Source organism: Arachis ipaensis, chromosome B9 (genome assembly GCF_059453495.1).
Source record: "Arachis ipaensis isolate K30076 ecotype BB chromosome B9, ASM5945349v1, whole genome shotgun sequence".
Taxonomy (NCBI): Eukaryota; Viridiplantae; Streptophyta; class Magnoliopsida; order Fabales; family Fabaceae; genus Arachis; species Arachis ipaensis.
In genome coordinates, this window is record NC_142444.1 from 155,593,130 (window position 1) to 155,608,338 (window position 15,209).

A 15,209-nucleotide genomic window follows, 5' to 3' on the forward strand; every position below is an offset into this window, starting at 1 on the left:
TTCACAATATTATCTTTATGTGAAGATGTCATCATAAAAATATCACACACAAAGAGTTCGAAATCCAGCCATCTTTCATTCAACACAAAATATATCACATACAAAGAGTTCGAAATACAAATGGCTATTGCAGTAACCTACATTCATCAGCTATATATATGGATTCTTCCTCCATGTATCTCAAAAGGAAAGTTCTACTAATTAAGCATGATGGGCAGCAACAACATGAACCTTAAAGACCAAATCTTGCATATTAACAAGTTCAAAGACACAAACATCTCCAGGCTTCAACTCATTCTCTTGTGCAAATAAGTTCCACCCAGCAGAAAGGAAGCGATTTGTATAGATTTTGTTACAACTAAGCATCTTCACAGGCCACGATCTATCCCCATACTCAAGCTTCACATTCTTCACTTCATTATCCACATAACCTTCCAAAACTGGTATGCACTGCATCATGAGTATAGATAAAATTTTAAAATTCTGTACATCCTTATAATTTTATCAAATTGTTAATTGGTAATTTTTATTTTAAATAAGCATTTTCAATTGTCTTTTTTAAATATTTTTAACATACAAGTTTAAAAAAATCCTGTTTTATGTAAGATAGATTATAAACTGTTATCTATCATTAGAACTTAGAAAACTTAGATACGACAAGCCGACACCGATACAGCGATACAATATTTTTATAAAAATATAAGATACTATATGTTTAGGATACGTCATCAAATATAATAAAATATATAAATAATAAATTATAATAAAAAATAAGATTAAAACTAATTAAAAGTATTTATAGTTAAAATTTATGCACATACACATATTAAAAAACAAAAGAATAAATCGACTTTAACATAAGTCCAATTTGGATAAATAACTTAATTAAATTTCTTTTTAACAAAGAGCTTAAATAATAAATATTTATATTAAAAGTAGTTTATAAATAAATTATTTTATATTTAATTTTTTTAATTATAAAAATATTCATTTAAAAAAATAATAAAAAACTTTTCATTATAAAAAAAGTTTTTTTTTTATTTTTTTGTAAACACTTAAATAATTTTTTAAAAAAATTACAATTTAATTTTAAAAATTACAGTATACATTAATGTTACAACTTTTTATAAGTTAAATTGTTAAAAATTAAACCTATCCAACCTATTAAAGAGTACAGATACATCAAGGTTTTGAAGGTATCCAAGCTTCTTATATTAGAACTCAATAAAGACTTGGTTAAAATTTGGTGAATCTATAAGTTTAGGACAAATACAACATCATTGGATGTAATATAGTTTAGGGCTAACAATAAATTTAGATGGTTTAATTTTTAACATTACCAGTCGGTATTGTGTGATATGAGGAGGCTTTATGAGCACCGTGAAAAAAGGGTTGTTAGATACGAATTTGTTAGCTTCTTCTCGTGCTCTTGGTTCCCTTGGCCGATTCAATGACAAAGAAGTAGTCACATTCTTCTCACCTGTTATTCAATGCAAATGAAACAAGCTAATTAAGTCGAGAATTGCATACAAAACTCTTGATTTCTTTGTTTCCTAACCTCTCATGGTTTCTTTGTTCTTCTTGTATGGATGGATTTCCTTCACAATCTGAACTGAAACATCATCATCATCATCATTTCCATTGTAGGAAGAATAGTCTATTTCTAAATCACTGTCATCAATTATAATGACATCAAATTGGGAAGAAGTAGTTCCTTCATATTTAAACAGAACCAAGCATCCATGATCCAGAGAGTAATTTTGAGTGAATTCTTTCCAACCCTTTTCAAACCAAACTTGATCATCCTTTTTGCTCAAACACACCTTCCACCTTGTTCCATCTGGAGGCTTTAAGAACACTGGATTGGACAAACCACTTCCATGTTTCAGTGCAAATTTGTTGGGTATTTTCTGTCAAGAATATAATCAACTATTTAGTAGGGTATCACAAAAATATGCATATGCAAGGAAATTAAATAGACTTACAAGAATTTTAAGGTTAGTTTTGAGTATAATCTTGAAGAAGAGAATAGGCATGACAGCATTCCCTTGGTGAAGATGAGAAGACATGGGAACACAAGTAGAGTAGTAGTTTGAAGTGTTAGTGTGTTACAACTTACAAGAACAACAATAATGAAGGTGGAAGTGAGAGAAGGCGAAGAAGCTCTTATTAATTATTTCATTTACGATCCTAATTAGGCTACCTGCTTCCTACTCCAAAATCGAGTGTCATCATTTTTTGATTTGATTTGATTAGGCCAATGCTTGCAGCTTCGGAAATATAACCAATAACAAATAGCAGACATTAGGGTCCAATTTAAATCTCCTAAATTTTAAATTTTTATTTTAAAGTATAAAGTATAAAGTGTAATTTTTTATTTTTTAATAATTTTTTTATTTTTTTGTCTTATCTATAAAATCAACAGCAAGAGATTATATTTTATTTTTTAAAATAAAATTTAAAATTTAAAAAATCTAAATCCATTAAACTGATAAACAAATTTAATATGATAAATTTTATAATACTTATAATTTATTGTCTAATTTTTACCTAACTTATTTTTTATGACAAAATTTAAATATTTAATCATTATTTATTTTTATATTTTAAAATTAAATATTAATTTTTAATTTTTTTGATAAGTTAGAAATACCCTTTGACGCCAAAACAATCACCATTTAATATTAAGATTTAGCTAAGTTCCGGATTAGAGTATATGTTTGGTTATTAGTAAAGTTCTTCTAAAACAATTTCTTAATTTCATATGAAATTAATAGTTAAAAATTGTTAAATAATTTGGTAGATTTAACTAAATTATCATATATAAATTTTCAGTTATTAAATTCACATAAAATCAATTGCATCTCAATTTCTACTTAAAATAAAAAATGAGAGTCTAATTATTTTTAAATGGATTTAGCTAACATATAATCAATTTATAGTAAAAAATTTTAAATATTTTTATTTAATGAATACAAAATAAATTCATTAAAAAATAAATATTTTATATTTTTAATTAAAAAATTTTTAATTTATAAACTTAACATGTGTTCTTACGACAAAAGATAGATAAACTCTTCTTAAATTAAGATTTAAAATTTTACACATGATAAAATTACTAATTTAATAATGATTAATTTATTATTTTATATATCTTTTTACTTTAGAGTTTTTTTTTTAAAGATTATAACTAATAAAAAAATTACCTTTTTATTTTTATAAATACATTAAAAATTAAATTTTATATTTTTTTATAAAAAAATCTATATAAACTTAGAACTCGTATTAGCTGCATCTTTAATCTTAATATTATTACTTATTTTCTCTCTCTCAAAAACTCTCCAATATTAATCTGTCTTAGATTACATGTGTCTTTCTTTAGAATATTTAATTAAGATTATAAAGGGAGAAAATGTTTATAAAAAATATATAAAATTAAATTTTTATATATTTGTTATATATTTATTTAAATTAAAAGTTCAAACATTTTTACTTGTACTAATTTTAACATATGGCTTATAGAATGTTAATTAAATCATATTAGATTAATCAATTAACATATAATATACATGAATTAAACAAGTTATTAAAATTTATTGAATTTTTGTTTATTCAATATTATTAAAGATTTTATCATTTCTACAAAAAGTTATATTTTTGTATACTTACATTTTATCCTTTTGCATAATAATCATTGCTTTTGAAAATATCATTGTTCAATGGCCGCTTTTTAATTTACATATTGTATCGAAGGTGGTGTATGAGAAGGATATGGGGGTGGGAGGTGTGTAACCAAGTTGTGGTGTCAGGGGAGAGGGAGTCGGACCCTCCGATTTCAACCGACAAAACGCACGGTCCGACTCCAGTGCATGTGGGTCAGGTTGCTGAGGGACTCGGACGGTCCGAGTTGGGTGGGCTTGGACGAATCGCACACGCACGGTCCGACTCCAGTGCATGTGGGTCAGGTTGCTGAGGGACTCGGACCCTCCGAGTTGGGTGGGATTGGACGAATCGCACGGTCCGCGTATGTTCATCAATGGACACGCGTTGCTTCCCCGCTGAGTCCCTAAACGGTGCCCCTCATAAAGACAGAAAGGAATATGGCCTCTCTCACCATCCGAAACCACACTTCACTCCCACTAACCTTTCACCCTCACAGCCTTGTTCTTCCTTTCTCTGAGTTTCTGAGTTTTGCATGGTGGAGGAGCAACAACAATGCCAAAAAAATACAAAGTTAAAGATGTTGATCGATCTGAGCTTCATATTATTCATTATCTCAGTGATCCTGATTATGTTGTAAGTATTTTTATAATTTTTTTTAATTTTTTAATATTTATAATGATTAAAATATAAAATTTGAATATTATGATTGTTGTTAGACACACAGTTGACGAAGCGTATAAATAAAATGATTATGACTAATTTATGAATATTAGTTAGATTATTTTAAAATATTTTTGATAGATTTGAAATTATTTTTATCATGATAAAAATATTTTTTATGATTATATTGTTGTTAGACATGCACTTGAAGAACATAAATGGAATGATTATGATTAATTTTTAATTGTTTGTTAGATTTGTTTAAAATTATTTTACAGATTATTAGTTAAATAAATCATGATTAGGAAATTTGTTATGATTATGTTGTTGTTAGGCGTGTAGTTGAAGTATATAAATAGAATGGTTATGACTAATTTTTAAATATTTATTAGGTTTTATTTAAATTTTTTTTACAGATTATTAATTATATATATCATGATAAGAAAATTTTTTATGATTATGTTGTTGTTGTTGTTTAGTTTTGTGTTTTTGGGTGTAGTAGTTAGTAGTAGACAATGTAAATTTTTTATAAATTTATTTATTTTTAGTATAATTATTATTTGTAAGCCAATGTTATTTAAATTTGTTTTTAATAAATTAAGTATAACTGTTATCAATTTTGGTTAAATGTTATTATTATTGTGATAAAGTGTTAATGCTGAGTTGATTAGAAAGGTTATTTTAATTATGAGAATATTTAATTAATCTTAATTGTAGTAATTATTATTAGCAAGTTAATTATTAGCGTTGTTAGAATATGAATGATGGCATATAGAGATTATTAATATTTTGTATTGGAGGGGAAAAAATTTTTAACAAAAGAGTAATTAACGTTCGATATTATTGGGGATGTTGTAATATTGTTGAGATTTATGATTAGGAATATATGTATTTGTAATGAGTTTCATTAGCAGTTATGAATAATTTTGAGGATTAATTAAATAAATTTAGAGGTTACAAGAATTAGTTGTATAAGGATTCAGTCAAGAGATTGATGATGGTAAGTTAGTAATTCTTAATAATTTGAGTAGTAATTTGTTATGTTTTTTTTTTTTTTGTAGAAATCAAGAATGTTGACATGTAACCATCCACTTCCTCCGGATCGGTATAACGAAAGGGTGGAGGATCATTTGCGAATTACCGGGTTCTATCATGCATCTCAAATTGGGATAGTGCAGTGTCAAAAAGCATTGGTAAATGCTCTAATTGAACGTTGGCACCCAGAGACACATACGTTCCACCTTCCCATTGGTGAATGTGCTGTGACACTTGAAGATGTAGCTCTGATTCTTGGTCTTCCCACAGATGGTCTTCCAGTCACAGGGATGACAATGAGCAGTTTTGAAGCGTTGGAGGCCGAGTGCTTGATTCAATTTGGAGTTGCACCGCCTAAGTCGGATTGCAGAGGTAGTTGCATAAAACTTACCTGGCTGCGGAATCTAAAAGAAAATTTACAGTTGATTGATGATATCAGTATACAGAGGTATGTGAGGTGCCATATTATGTTGTTGATCGGGACGATCTTGTTTGGGGATAAGTCTGGGGCAGGAGTGCATTGGAAATTTCTACCCTTGCTACGTGATTTTGTTAGTATTGGTCAGTATAGTTGGGGAGCAGCGTGCCTAGCACATCTCTACAGGGCATTATGCCGGGCATCCCGTTTTAACTGCAAGGAAATAGATAGTCCACTAACACTTCTACTCTGTTGGGCTTGGATCAGGCTGCCATATCTATCGCCGCTACCTAGGGAACCTCGAGTTTTTCCGCTAGCAAACAGGTAATAATTTATTTCAATGTACCCGTATCTTGATATTTAAGATTCATTTAATGCTAGTTGAGGTAATTGACTATATCATATTAGGTGGCGGAACTGGGAGCGTGGTGACCGGCGATATAGATATCTGAAGTTAGGTCACTTTAGGAAGGCATTTGACGAACTTCAGGAAGGGCAGGTGTGTTTTAATTAAAGTATTTTTAGTTTTTGGTTTAGGGTCTGAGACATAATTATACAACATTGTTACTGTAATTGGCGTTCTGGACTGTGATCATGAGGTTCCTTTATTTTTTTCAGTTTGTTTGGGTTGCTTATGCTGTGGATCGCGTGGATCCAAACATCATTCCTCCTGAAATCTACATGCAGTCGGTTGTTTGGAGCGCTACAGTTCCGTTAGTATCATTTGAATGTATCGAGTGGCATGCTACCGATAGGTTTAGGCGACAGTTTGGTTTTGCTCAGGGACAACCTAGTCAGGAGCGGGATCTAGAGAAGGCGCATGGAGAAACCCTGAAGGGTCCCAAGAATCTTAATTGGGCCACGGAACCGACTCATTCAAATTGGGTGATGCATTGGTCAAACAGGTATAACTACGTTCTATCTGAGCTTCCCATGCCTTCACATCATCTACTAGATAGTTACATGCATTGGTACCGTTCAAAATATGGGGACCACTTGAACTTGTCAAATCTTGTGGGTCAAGATAATGATGAAGGTGATCAGGATATGGATGAAGGTGATCAGGATTTGGATGAGGATAATCAGGATACCGATGAGGGTAGTCAGGATATGGATCATGACAATGAAGGACAAGACCCACATTCGCCGCATATATTACCTCCAAACCCGATTCCAGAAGAACAACCTCAGTCCTCAAGCCAGTATGTACCTCAGCCACATTTCCCCCCATCATTCCCAATAAGTCAACAATATTGGGGAACCTCACAGTTTGAAACAGGAGAAGGAGGTTCTTTTAGCCAGTTGCTAGGGTTGATGTCTGCAGATGCTGGACCATCACAATATGGACATCAGCCTGAGTTCATGGCAGGTAGGTATTCATTGGATGCGAGGTATCCGGGCCATACCTCATCGGTTGCTTCTGGAGGGTTTGTGTCGGTTGACTCTAGTAGGAGTGACGGTGGACGCGGAGCTTTTTTTAGTCAGAACCCTAACCGTGTTTCAATAGGACTCATTGAGGAAAATGCTAACACACTCGGACAAGAGACAGGTCAGTATCAAGTAGATGACCCGGATGCCGAGGAGGACCATGAGGATGATGAAATAGAGGAGTTCGATGAGGATGAGGAATCTCGTAATGATGGTATTATGTTTTGTATTTTACTTTACATGTTCGATTGCTTATTTATTTTTTGTTCTTAACTGGCATCTCTGTTTGACTTTTATTTATTGATATGTGGTATATGTCTTGCTTTGATTACCTGATGCACTACATTTAATTATTTTTTATAAATTTTATACAGGTCAGGCACGCACTCCGGATGAAACCTCCAAAGGGTACAATCTGAGGATTGACCACCACATCGCAGCGCTAGTCAATACACTCCATCTGTGTTCAAGAAGGCGGCGAAGAAATGCAAGAATTTTGTAAAGGATGTGAAGTGGGCCATGAGAAAGTAGTTGGGGTTTAAATTATTTATTTAAGTTGTAATCACCTGGACTGTGTTTATACTAATTTGTATCTATTGGACAATTTGAATTCGTGAGAAGGACTTTGGTAACATTTATATTGTATGTTTATAGTATTTAATCACGACGGACCCTATTCAGGTATTATTGATCTTGACTACGTATTAAGCTACAGGTGTTGTATATGTACTGAATGTGAAAATTGGTCCTGATTGGCAGGTTCTGTAAGAAAAACTGAATGAACCGAACCGGCCGGCTCAACCAGGAGACTTGTGAAAAGGACCGGCCGGTTCAATTGGATAAACAGGGGATCTGGACCGTCCAGTTCAATTAGAAAACCTCTGACCCGGACCGGCCGGTTCATTCAGTAAAAATTGAATGAACCGGACCGGCCGGTTCAACCAGGACACTTGTGAAAATGGCCGGCCGGTTCAATCATGATATGTTTTACCCGAACTGGCCGGATTCAATTGGATAAACAGCCGTACCGTCCGGTTCGATTAGAAAACCTCTGACCCGGTTCAAACATGATAGGTTTTACTTTGCAGATTATAATATATTGTTGTGATACGTATCCGTTTTATGTTTTAACACATACATCTGGCATACATTAAAATAAGAACAACTGAAGAACGTTACAACATAAAATGTCTTTTTGAAGTAAAAAACAGATTAAAAACGTTATACAATATTACACATGTCAGGTCAAGTTACCTCAAAAGGAGAACCCATGCCATACTAGTGACATTCTACACCTACCACAATGTGACCCTACTGAGCATCTCCGTCGACATTTGTACCAGTTGACCGACGGCATCTACTACGACTGTGTCCCTCGGCTCCACATAGCGTACATCGCCTAGGACGACGTAACATTCGCGTGTCCATCTCATTCAGGAAGCGCGTCATCCTCGGGCGCCCTTTCGAGACACGTCTCAGATACGGATTCGGTACGTAGCGAGGACCGTTGTATGCAGGCCATGTCGTCGGGTTACCTAGTGGCCTAAATCTTGCTCGGTACACCCGCCGAACTTGGTCCATCTTATACACATCATGCACATACAGCTTCCAATCCAGTCGCTGGTTGGCGCAACATGCGAACACATGTCTGCAGGGGATCCGGTCCACCTGGAACTCTCCACAGTCACATCGAAGACCACGTAGATCAACTGCAAACTCCAGTCCGCTTGGCATCTCACGCACCTCGAAGACCTCATTCTGCCGGTCAAAGCAACTGACTTGAATGTTTCCTGATGCAAGTTGATTTGCATGCAACTTCGAGGTCACGACTTCGGAGAACACATGGCCAGCATTAATCCGCGCTTCTGCCTCCGCTCTTTTTCTGGTGAAAAGCTCGTTCAGCCTGTAGAATGTTGCCTTGACAAGAGCAGTTATGGGAAGATTGTGTGCACCCTTCAACACTGAATTGATGCATTCCACTAGATTCGTTGTCATGTGACCCCATCGGTATCCACCATCAAACGCCAATGCGTACTATTCGCGAGGAATTCGGCCTAACCAGTTAGTGTACGCTTCCCCCCGTTCCCGTAATCGCTGGTAACGCACTTCGTACTCCCGCACCATCCTCGAATATCCTACAGAATAGCAACAAAAAAAAAATAGATGATTTATAGATGTCAAAAACAAATATTAATGTTTATTTCTGTTATTAAGTTACTTAAATTTAGTAAATGGTTACCTAAGTTGACGACCAATTTTTGGAGGTATGGTGCCTTGAATTTTCGCAGAAAATTTGACTCTATATGCCTGATGCAGAACATATGAAAAGCTCTAGGAGGTGACCAGGCTCCGTTACTCCGTTCCACAGCTGCATTGATGGATTCGTGTCGGTCGGATATTAGTCCCACACCATCCCGAGTGACAACATGTTGACGCAAGTTACTAAGGAAAAAGTGCCATGCATCAGAAGTCTCTCCCTCGACAATAGCAAACGCAATTGGGACGATATTGTTGTTGCCATCCTGTGAAACTGCGACTAGTAGACAACCCTTATACTTTCCATACAAGTGAGTCCCGTCCACCTGGACAAGTGGCTTACAATGTCTGAATGCCCTGATGCAGGGGTAATAACTCCAGAATACTCTATGCAGTACCCGAATATGACTGACCAAGTCATCGCCTTGATATGCAGGCATAGTCTCAAAATGGACAACAGCTGATGGCTCCTTATGACACATGGCCTCAAACCATATAGGCAACGCTTCGTACGATGCCTCCCAACCTCCAAATATTTTTTCTACTGCCCTTTGCTTAGCCAACCAAGCTTTCCGATAACTAACGGTATAGTTAAACTTCGACTGCACTTCTGCTATAACCGATTTTACCTTTAAGGAAGGGTCAGCCTCAACCAATGGCTTTATTGCTTCTGCAATTGTGATGGAGTCCAGCTTCGAATGATCCTGTGAAATGGTGGCTCTGGTACAAGTGTGAGTACCATTATACCTCCTTATAACCCAACAATACTTCCTGCTGATCAGACTAACCCTGATAAGCCAATCACACCCTGACCCATACTGTGTACACTTGGCATAAAATGTCAACGGCTCAGACTCATACACTCGGTAGTCTACGCTTCGTCGTATAGAATACTCTTTTATTGCCTTAATAACAGCTTCCCGGGAACTAAACTCCATCCCAACAGCAAATTCACCATCTGCGACAATAGGAACATCTGCCAGGACAACCAGCATGGGAAAAATTTCAATAAATACAAATATGTTTCAAAACCCTAATAAATCAATATTCACTGCATCAAGTATGATATAAAACCAACCCTAACATCATGTTACTGTGTAACTTTTATCACAAATACGGACATGAACGTCAGATGTCAAAAACCGGCCCAAACCGGCCGGTTCGACCATCAACCCTGATGAACCAAATACTAACCGGTCCGGTTTTCTAAGTCATTTCGACAAACACACGTTAACTTTCGTTTTCATAATGTAGAGAATTTTATTATTATTTTTTACCCAATACCTATAGTGTATAACATAAATAATAATAAAATAGTAACTTCTATGTTCTATATTAGTTTAAAATAACGTTATATGTTTTTCAATGTTAGTAAAACACATATTTTGACTTCTATTTTTTTAACTTCTTACTATTTTTTAATTTTTTTTTACATGGGATCTTATAAACCGGTTCAATGTCTAACACATACATGACATCAACGCATGCTAAAATAATTGTTAAGAAATACTAATTCATTCATAAATAATTCAATAACTAAATAAAAAAAACTATTATCTTTTATAACGTACCTGCAGTTAGGGGTGGCAAGCGGGGAAGCCCGCCCCGCCCCGCCCCGCCCCGCCAGAAGCCCGCCATTTGGCGGGCTGGCCCGCCCCGCCCCGCCTAGTGAGGCGGTCCCAGAATCCTAGCCCGCCCCGCCTAACGGCGGGCTAAGCCCGCCAAATATCCTCTTTTTTTTTTTTTACTTTTAACTATTAAATAATATATATAAAGATATAAAAAAATCTCTTTTGTTTTTTACTTTTAACTATTATAATTTCTAAAAGTATAAACAAATTATAATTTTTGTATTCACAAACATTAAAGTCTTTGTAATTATAAATATTGTTTCCAAAGCAAAATAAACATAATCCAAAACATAATTAACAATATTGTCTCTAAAACAAAACAAACATAATCTAAAACACCCAATTTTCATCTTCATTCTCTTGTAAGTTGGGTTGGGGAAGTTGGGTTTTGGTAAAAAAAATTATAAAAATACCCCTTGCTAAAAAAAGACTAAGCCCGGCGGGGAAGCCCGCCCCGCCCCGCCAAAGCCCGCCAAAACCAGCGGTTTAAGCGGTGCGGGTTAAGCGGGCTTTTGCTATTTGGCGGTCCCAATTTTCCAGCCCGACCCGCCTTTTTTGGCGGGTTACGCGGGCCGGCCCGGCGGGTTTAGGCCCGTTTGCCACCCCTACCTGCAGTCATATATTCCGGATACTCCGGAACATGCATGGCTTTCAAGTCCAGAACTCGCATGAATGAAGGCTCCGCAAACGGCATATCGTTTGCGAGTGCATCTGCCACCTCTGTCACATCTGGATCCATAGTTCCGTCACCATGAGCTTCAACTCCATCTGCACCAACACATTCGTAGTTGCTTTCGAACTCTTCTTCACTGTCACTATTATAATCTTCCCGTAGAATGTTTCGGTCAGTCTCAGATTGTTCAAACTCAACATACAACTCGATAAACGAGATCTGAGCCCGGTTTTCACTATACATTGAAAACATCTCCTGCATGCTCGCTTCGTCCGTCACATATCTTGTTTGAAATTGGACGAACCGACCAAATACCGGTAACGGATATCTATATAGAACACATGATATTTTTTTTGCCCTCTCAGAATCAATCTTCTCACAGATCAAACCTTTAAGTTCTTCAAACGAAATAATAAAAGGAATAACAACATCTAGTGGATTATCACAAATAAATTTTACTCCTTCAGACGTTTGTAATAAAATCTGACCAAAATAATACACCTTTAGTAGTACTCTGTCACTCATTTTTCCTACTCACAAAAAAAAAAATCATAACATTAGCTACTAACTTCTGTGACTTTGAACAACTATGGAAGAGATTGAGAAAGACGAAACAGAGGAAGCGGCGCTCAAGAAGGGGAAGAAGACGAGTAACCTAACACTGACTCATTGCACATTTTTATATAGACCCTTTACTCAACTCGGACCATTCGACTAGGTTAACTTCGTTCAAAAATATATTAAACCACCAAATCGGACCATGCGTTTTCATAAACCGGTTCTGACATCCCCACCCAAACCGGACGGTCCGACTCCATTCACCTTTAGCTACATGCAACTCGCACCGTCCGTGTTGCTCTTCCAACTCAACCTTATCGTAGGGTCCGTTTTCTGCAACCAAAAATTTTTTCCTCCCCACCCCAAATCGGACCGTCCGTTTTCGGGTTTAGGAAATTCACAACAAAGGACTCGAACGGTCCGAGTTCTTCTTCCAAAAGGTGCCAAAATTCTGCCCCACATACATGTCTAGCCCCCCTTGATTCCATATGGATGAAAAGCTCACATTCAGGCTCCATTTCCATAAAATTGAGCCTTCAATGGCAGTCACAAATTGTGTATCCGTTTTAGTGGAATGTAGTATTTAAAAAAATGAGTCTTGACGTAATATAACCATATTAATATTAATTTGTATTTTTTTTTCACTTGCTATTGATGAGTTCTCTTTATCGTTTTCTGAAATATTCATTCATTATTTTACATTTTATTTTATGAAACACTATATGGATACAGAACTCTTCAAAAGTTAAGTTGATAAAGCTGAGGAATTCTTTGATATTAAAACTGCATTAGTGTTGAACAAAGACTAACAAAAACCAACATATATCACATAATATAGTGTTTAGTAATTTTGCCCAATATTTACTATTTAGGCAGCATAAATATCAAATTATTTTTAACAAATAATTTATATGTATAAATTCTGATAAATATATATAAATATAAATTATATTAATTCATGTATATAAAATTTAATAAATATAAATACAAATTAAATATTTATGTGTGAAAAAATATAAATATAAACTATTAATAGCCAAATATTAATCCAAAATGATAACATTGCCTAATGCTTATAATAATATTCCATATCTTATGAAGCGTTCCTTATACAAGCTAACGTTTTCATATTTTTTCCGAAATGTATCAAAACCAAAAGGTAAGGCCATCAAAATGCATGGAAAGTGATGTTATCTTCGAAGTTGAGATCAAACTAACTCTGCTGCTTTTTGAAAATATGAACCCTAAACTGCAAAGGATGAATGTTGATGAGCTCAAAGACACAAACATCTCCAGGAAGCAATTCACTCTGATCTGCAAACAAGGACCATCCACCACCCAAGTACCGACAATTTGAAGAGTTGCTACCACGCCTCAGTTTGACTTTCCACGATTTCTCCCCAATTTTCAGCTCCACATCCTTCTCATCCTCATCAGTATACTCTTTCATGTTTGGCACAGCCTTCAACAACATTAATAATAATATATACTTTAACCTTTTGCAAGATAAAGATCATATACATAATATATAATATATATGTTTAGATACAAGACTATACCTGTATACTAAAATCAGCCACCAAATTAGTTACAATAAATACATTTTAAAAATAAATTAAAGATCATGTGTATTTACATAAATATATGATTTATAGTATTTTTGTTGGTTTAATCGTACCGCTTTGTAGTGTGAAAGATGGATATGGGTTATGAACATTGTGAAGAAAGGATTATCAGACACGAAGTTCATAGCTACTTCCTGTGCTCTTTCTTGCTTTGGCCAATTCAATGATGAACAACTTGATCTTCTTTCAGCAACCTTCTTCTTATCTGCTAATAATTAATTAAATAATAGAAATGGAAAATGAAATCCTATCTCTCTATATATATACATACCTTTCATTCTTTTATTACAAGGTTGAGGAACCAACACTAGCATGCTGCGTTTGTGTTTACAAGGCTTCAAAATCTCAATTGAGTCATCATCATCATCATCATTGTGCATGAGATCAAGTTTGATGTTCTTTTCATCATCACAAGCAGTAGTAGGAGTAGTGTTTAACCCCGGATAGAGTATTTCAGAGGCAGATTTGTCAAAGATGTGAACATCAAGTTGTGAATTTCCATGATAGGTGAAAAGAATCAAGTGGCCATCATCTAAGGAGTAGTTTTGAGTGAATTTGTTCCAACCCTTTTCGAACCAAACCTCATCATCATTTTTTCTAGTCCAATTCACTTCCCATTTGGTGCCATCTGGAGGCTTCAAAAACATTGGATTAAACAAACCACCTCCATATGTCCTTGTAAATTTACTTGATATTTTCTGTGTAATTAATCAAATTAAACTGAATTAAACATGCTCAAAATATAGAATATGTAAGGAAGATAAATAATGCTTATTACCAGACTCTGAAGATCAGTTTTCTTGAAGATAATAGCTGAGAAATGGACAGGGATTATAGCCTTGCCACGCCACTGAGAAGAAGAAGCCATGCAGATAGGTGGTGAGACTTTTCAGTGCCAAGAACACAAACTAGTAGTGAAAGTAATGGGTGTTAAGACTAGTATATCTATATCTAGTATTTATTTATGATGCTTAGTTACTGCTCAAGTGTCATGATTACACCTCCAAATGGTTGAATTCCCAAGGCCTATATAGCAGGGAAACTCAGTTACCGATGCTATTTAATGTCAATTTCCTTTTGCTTCTAAAGGAATGCAGCTAGCTAGCGCTGCCACTTCTTACAAGATTAATAACTCAAGGCTTATTTGTTAAAGTAGCTAATAGCTATATTGTGATTTAAGGACATATTTAAAAAGATAAATATTAAATTGTTATTAAAATTTATTGTTTTTATTATTGATTAATTATTAATATTTAAAATAA

At 34.7% G+C, this 15,209-nt stretch overlaps 4 protein-coding genes across 4 annotated transcripts; all 4 read right to left on the reverse strand.

Moving 5' to 3' along the window:
- Positions 1 to 201: 201 nt before the first annotated feature.
- On the reverse strand, positions 202 to 2,122 carry LOC107616194 (B3 domain-containing transcription factor VRN1-like). The gene is made up of 4 exons (XM_016318185.3): positions 1,986 to 2,122; positions 1,559 to 1,910; positions 1,341 to 1,480; positions 202 to 450 (listed from the first exon to the last, which is right to left on the reverse strand). Exons 1-4 carry the CDS (start codon positions 2,067 to 2,069, stop codon positions 202 to 204), a joined length of 825 nt encoding a protein of 274 aa, XP_016173671.2. The 5' UTR covers positions 2,070 to 2,122.
- A 6,393-nt stretch (positions 2,123 to 8,515) lies between these two features.
- LOC148546884 (uncharacterized) lies at positions 8,516 to 9,199 on the reverse strand. The gene has a single exon (XM_088499419.1). The coding sequence runs from the start codon at positions 9,197 to 9,199 to the stop codon at positions 8,516 to 8,518; it is 684 nt and encodes a 227-aa protein (XP_088355545.1).
- A 39-nt stretch (positions 9,200 to 9,238) lies between these two features.
- On the reverse strand, positions 9,239 to 9,942 carry LOC148546885 (uncharacterized). The gene is made up of 2 exons (XM_088499420.1): positions 9,444 to 9,942; positions 9,239 to 9,339 (listed from the first exon to the last, which is right to left on the reverse strand). The coding sequence occupies exons 1-2, from the start codon at positions 9,940 to 9,942 to the stop codon at positions 9,239 to 9,241; spliced, it is 600 nt and encodes a 199-aa protein (XP_088355546.1).
- A 3,471-nt stretch (positions 9,943 to 13,413) lies between these two features.
- LOC110267312 (B3 domain-containing transcription factor VRN1-like) lies at positions 13,414 to 14,923 on the reverse strand. Its single transcript, XM_021112554.2, has 4 exons — positions 14,726 to 14,923; positions 14,219 to 14,645; positions 14,001 to 14,152; positions 13,414 to 13,784 (listed from the first exon to the last, which is right to left on the reverse strand). Exons 1-4 carry the CDS (start codon positions 14,813 to 14,815, stop codon positions 13,536 to 13,538), a joined length of 918 nt encoding a protein of 305 aa, XP_020968213.1. The 5' UTR covers positions 14,816 to 14,923; the 3' UTR covers positions 13,414 to 13,535.
- Positions 14,924 to 15,209: the final 286 nt, after the last annotated feature.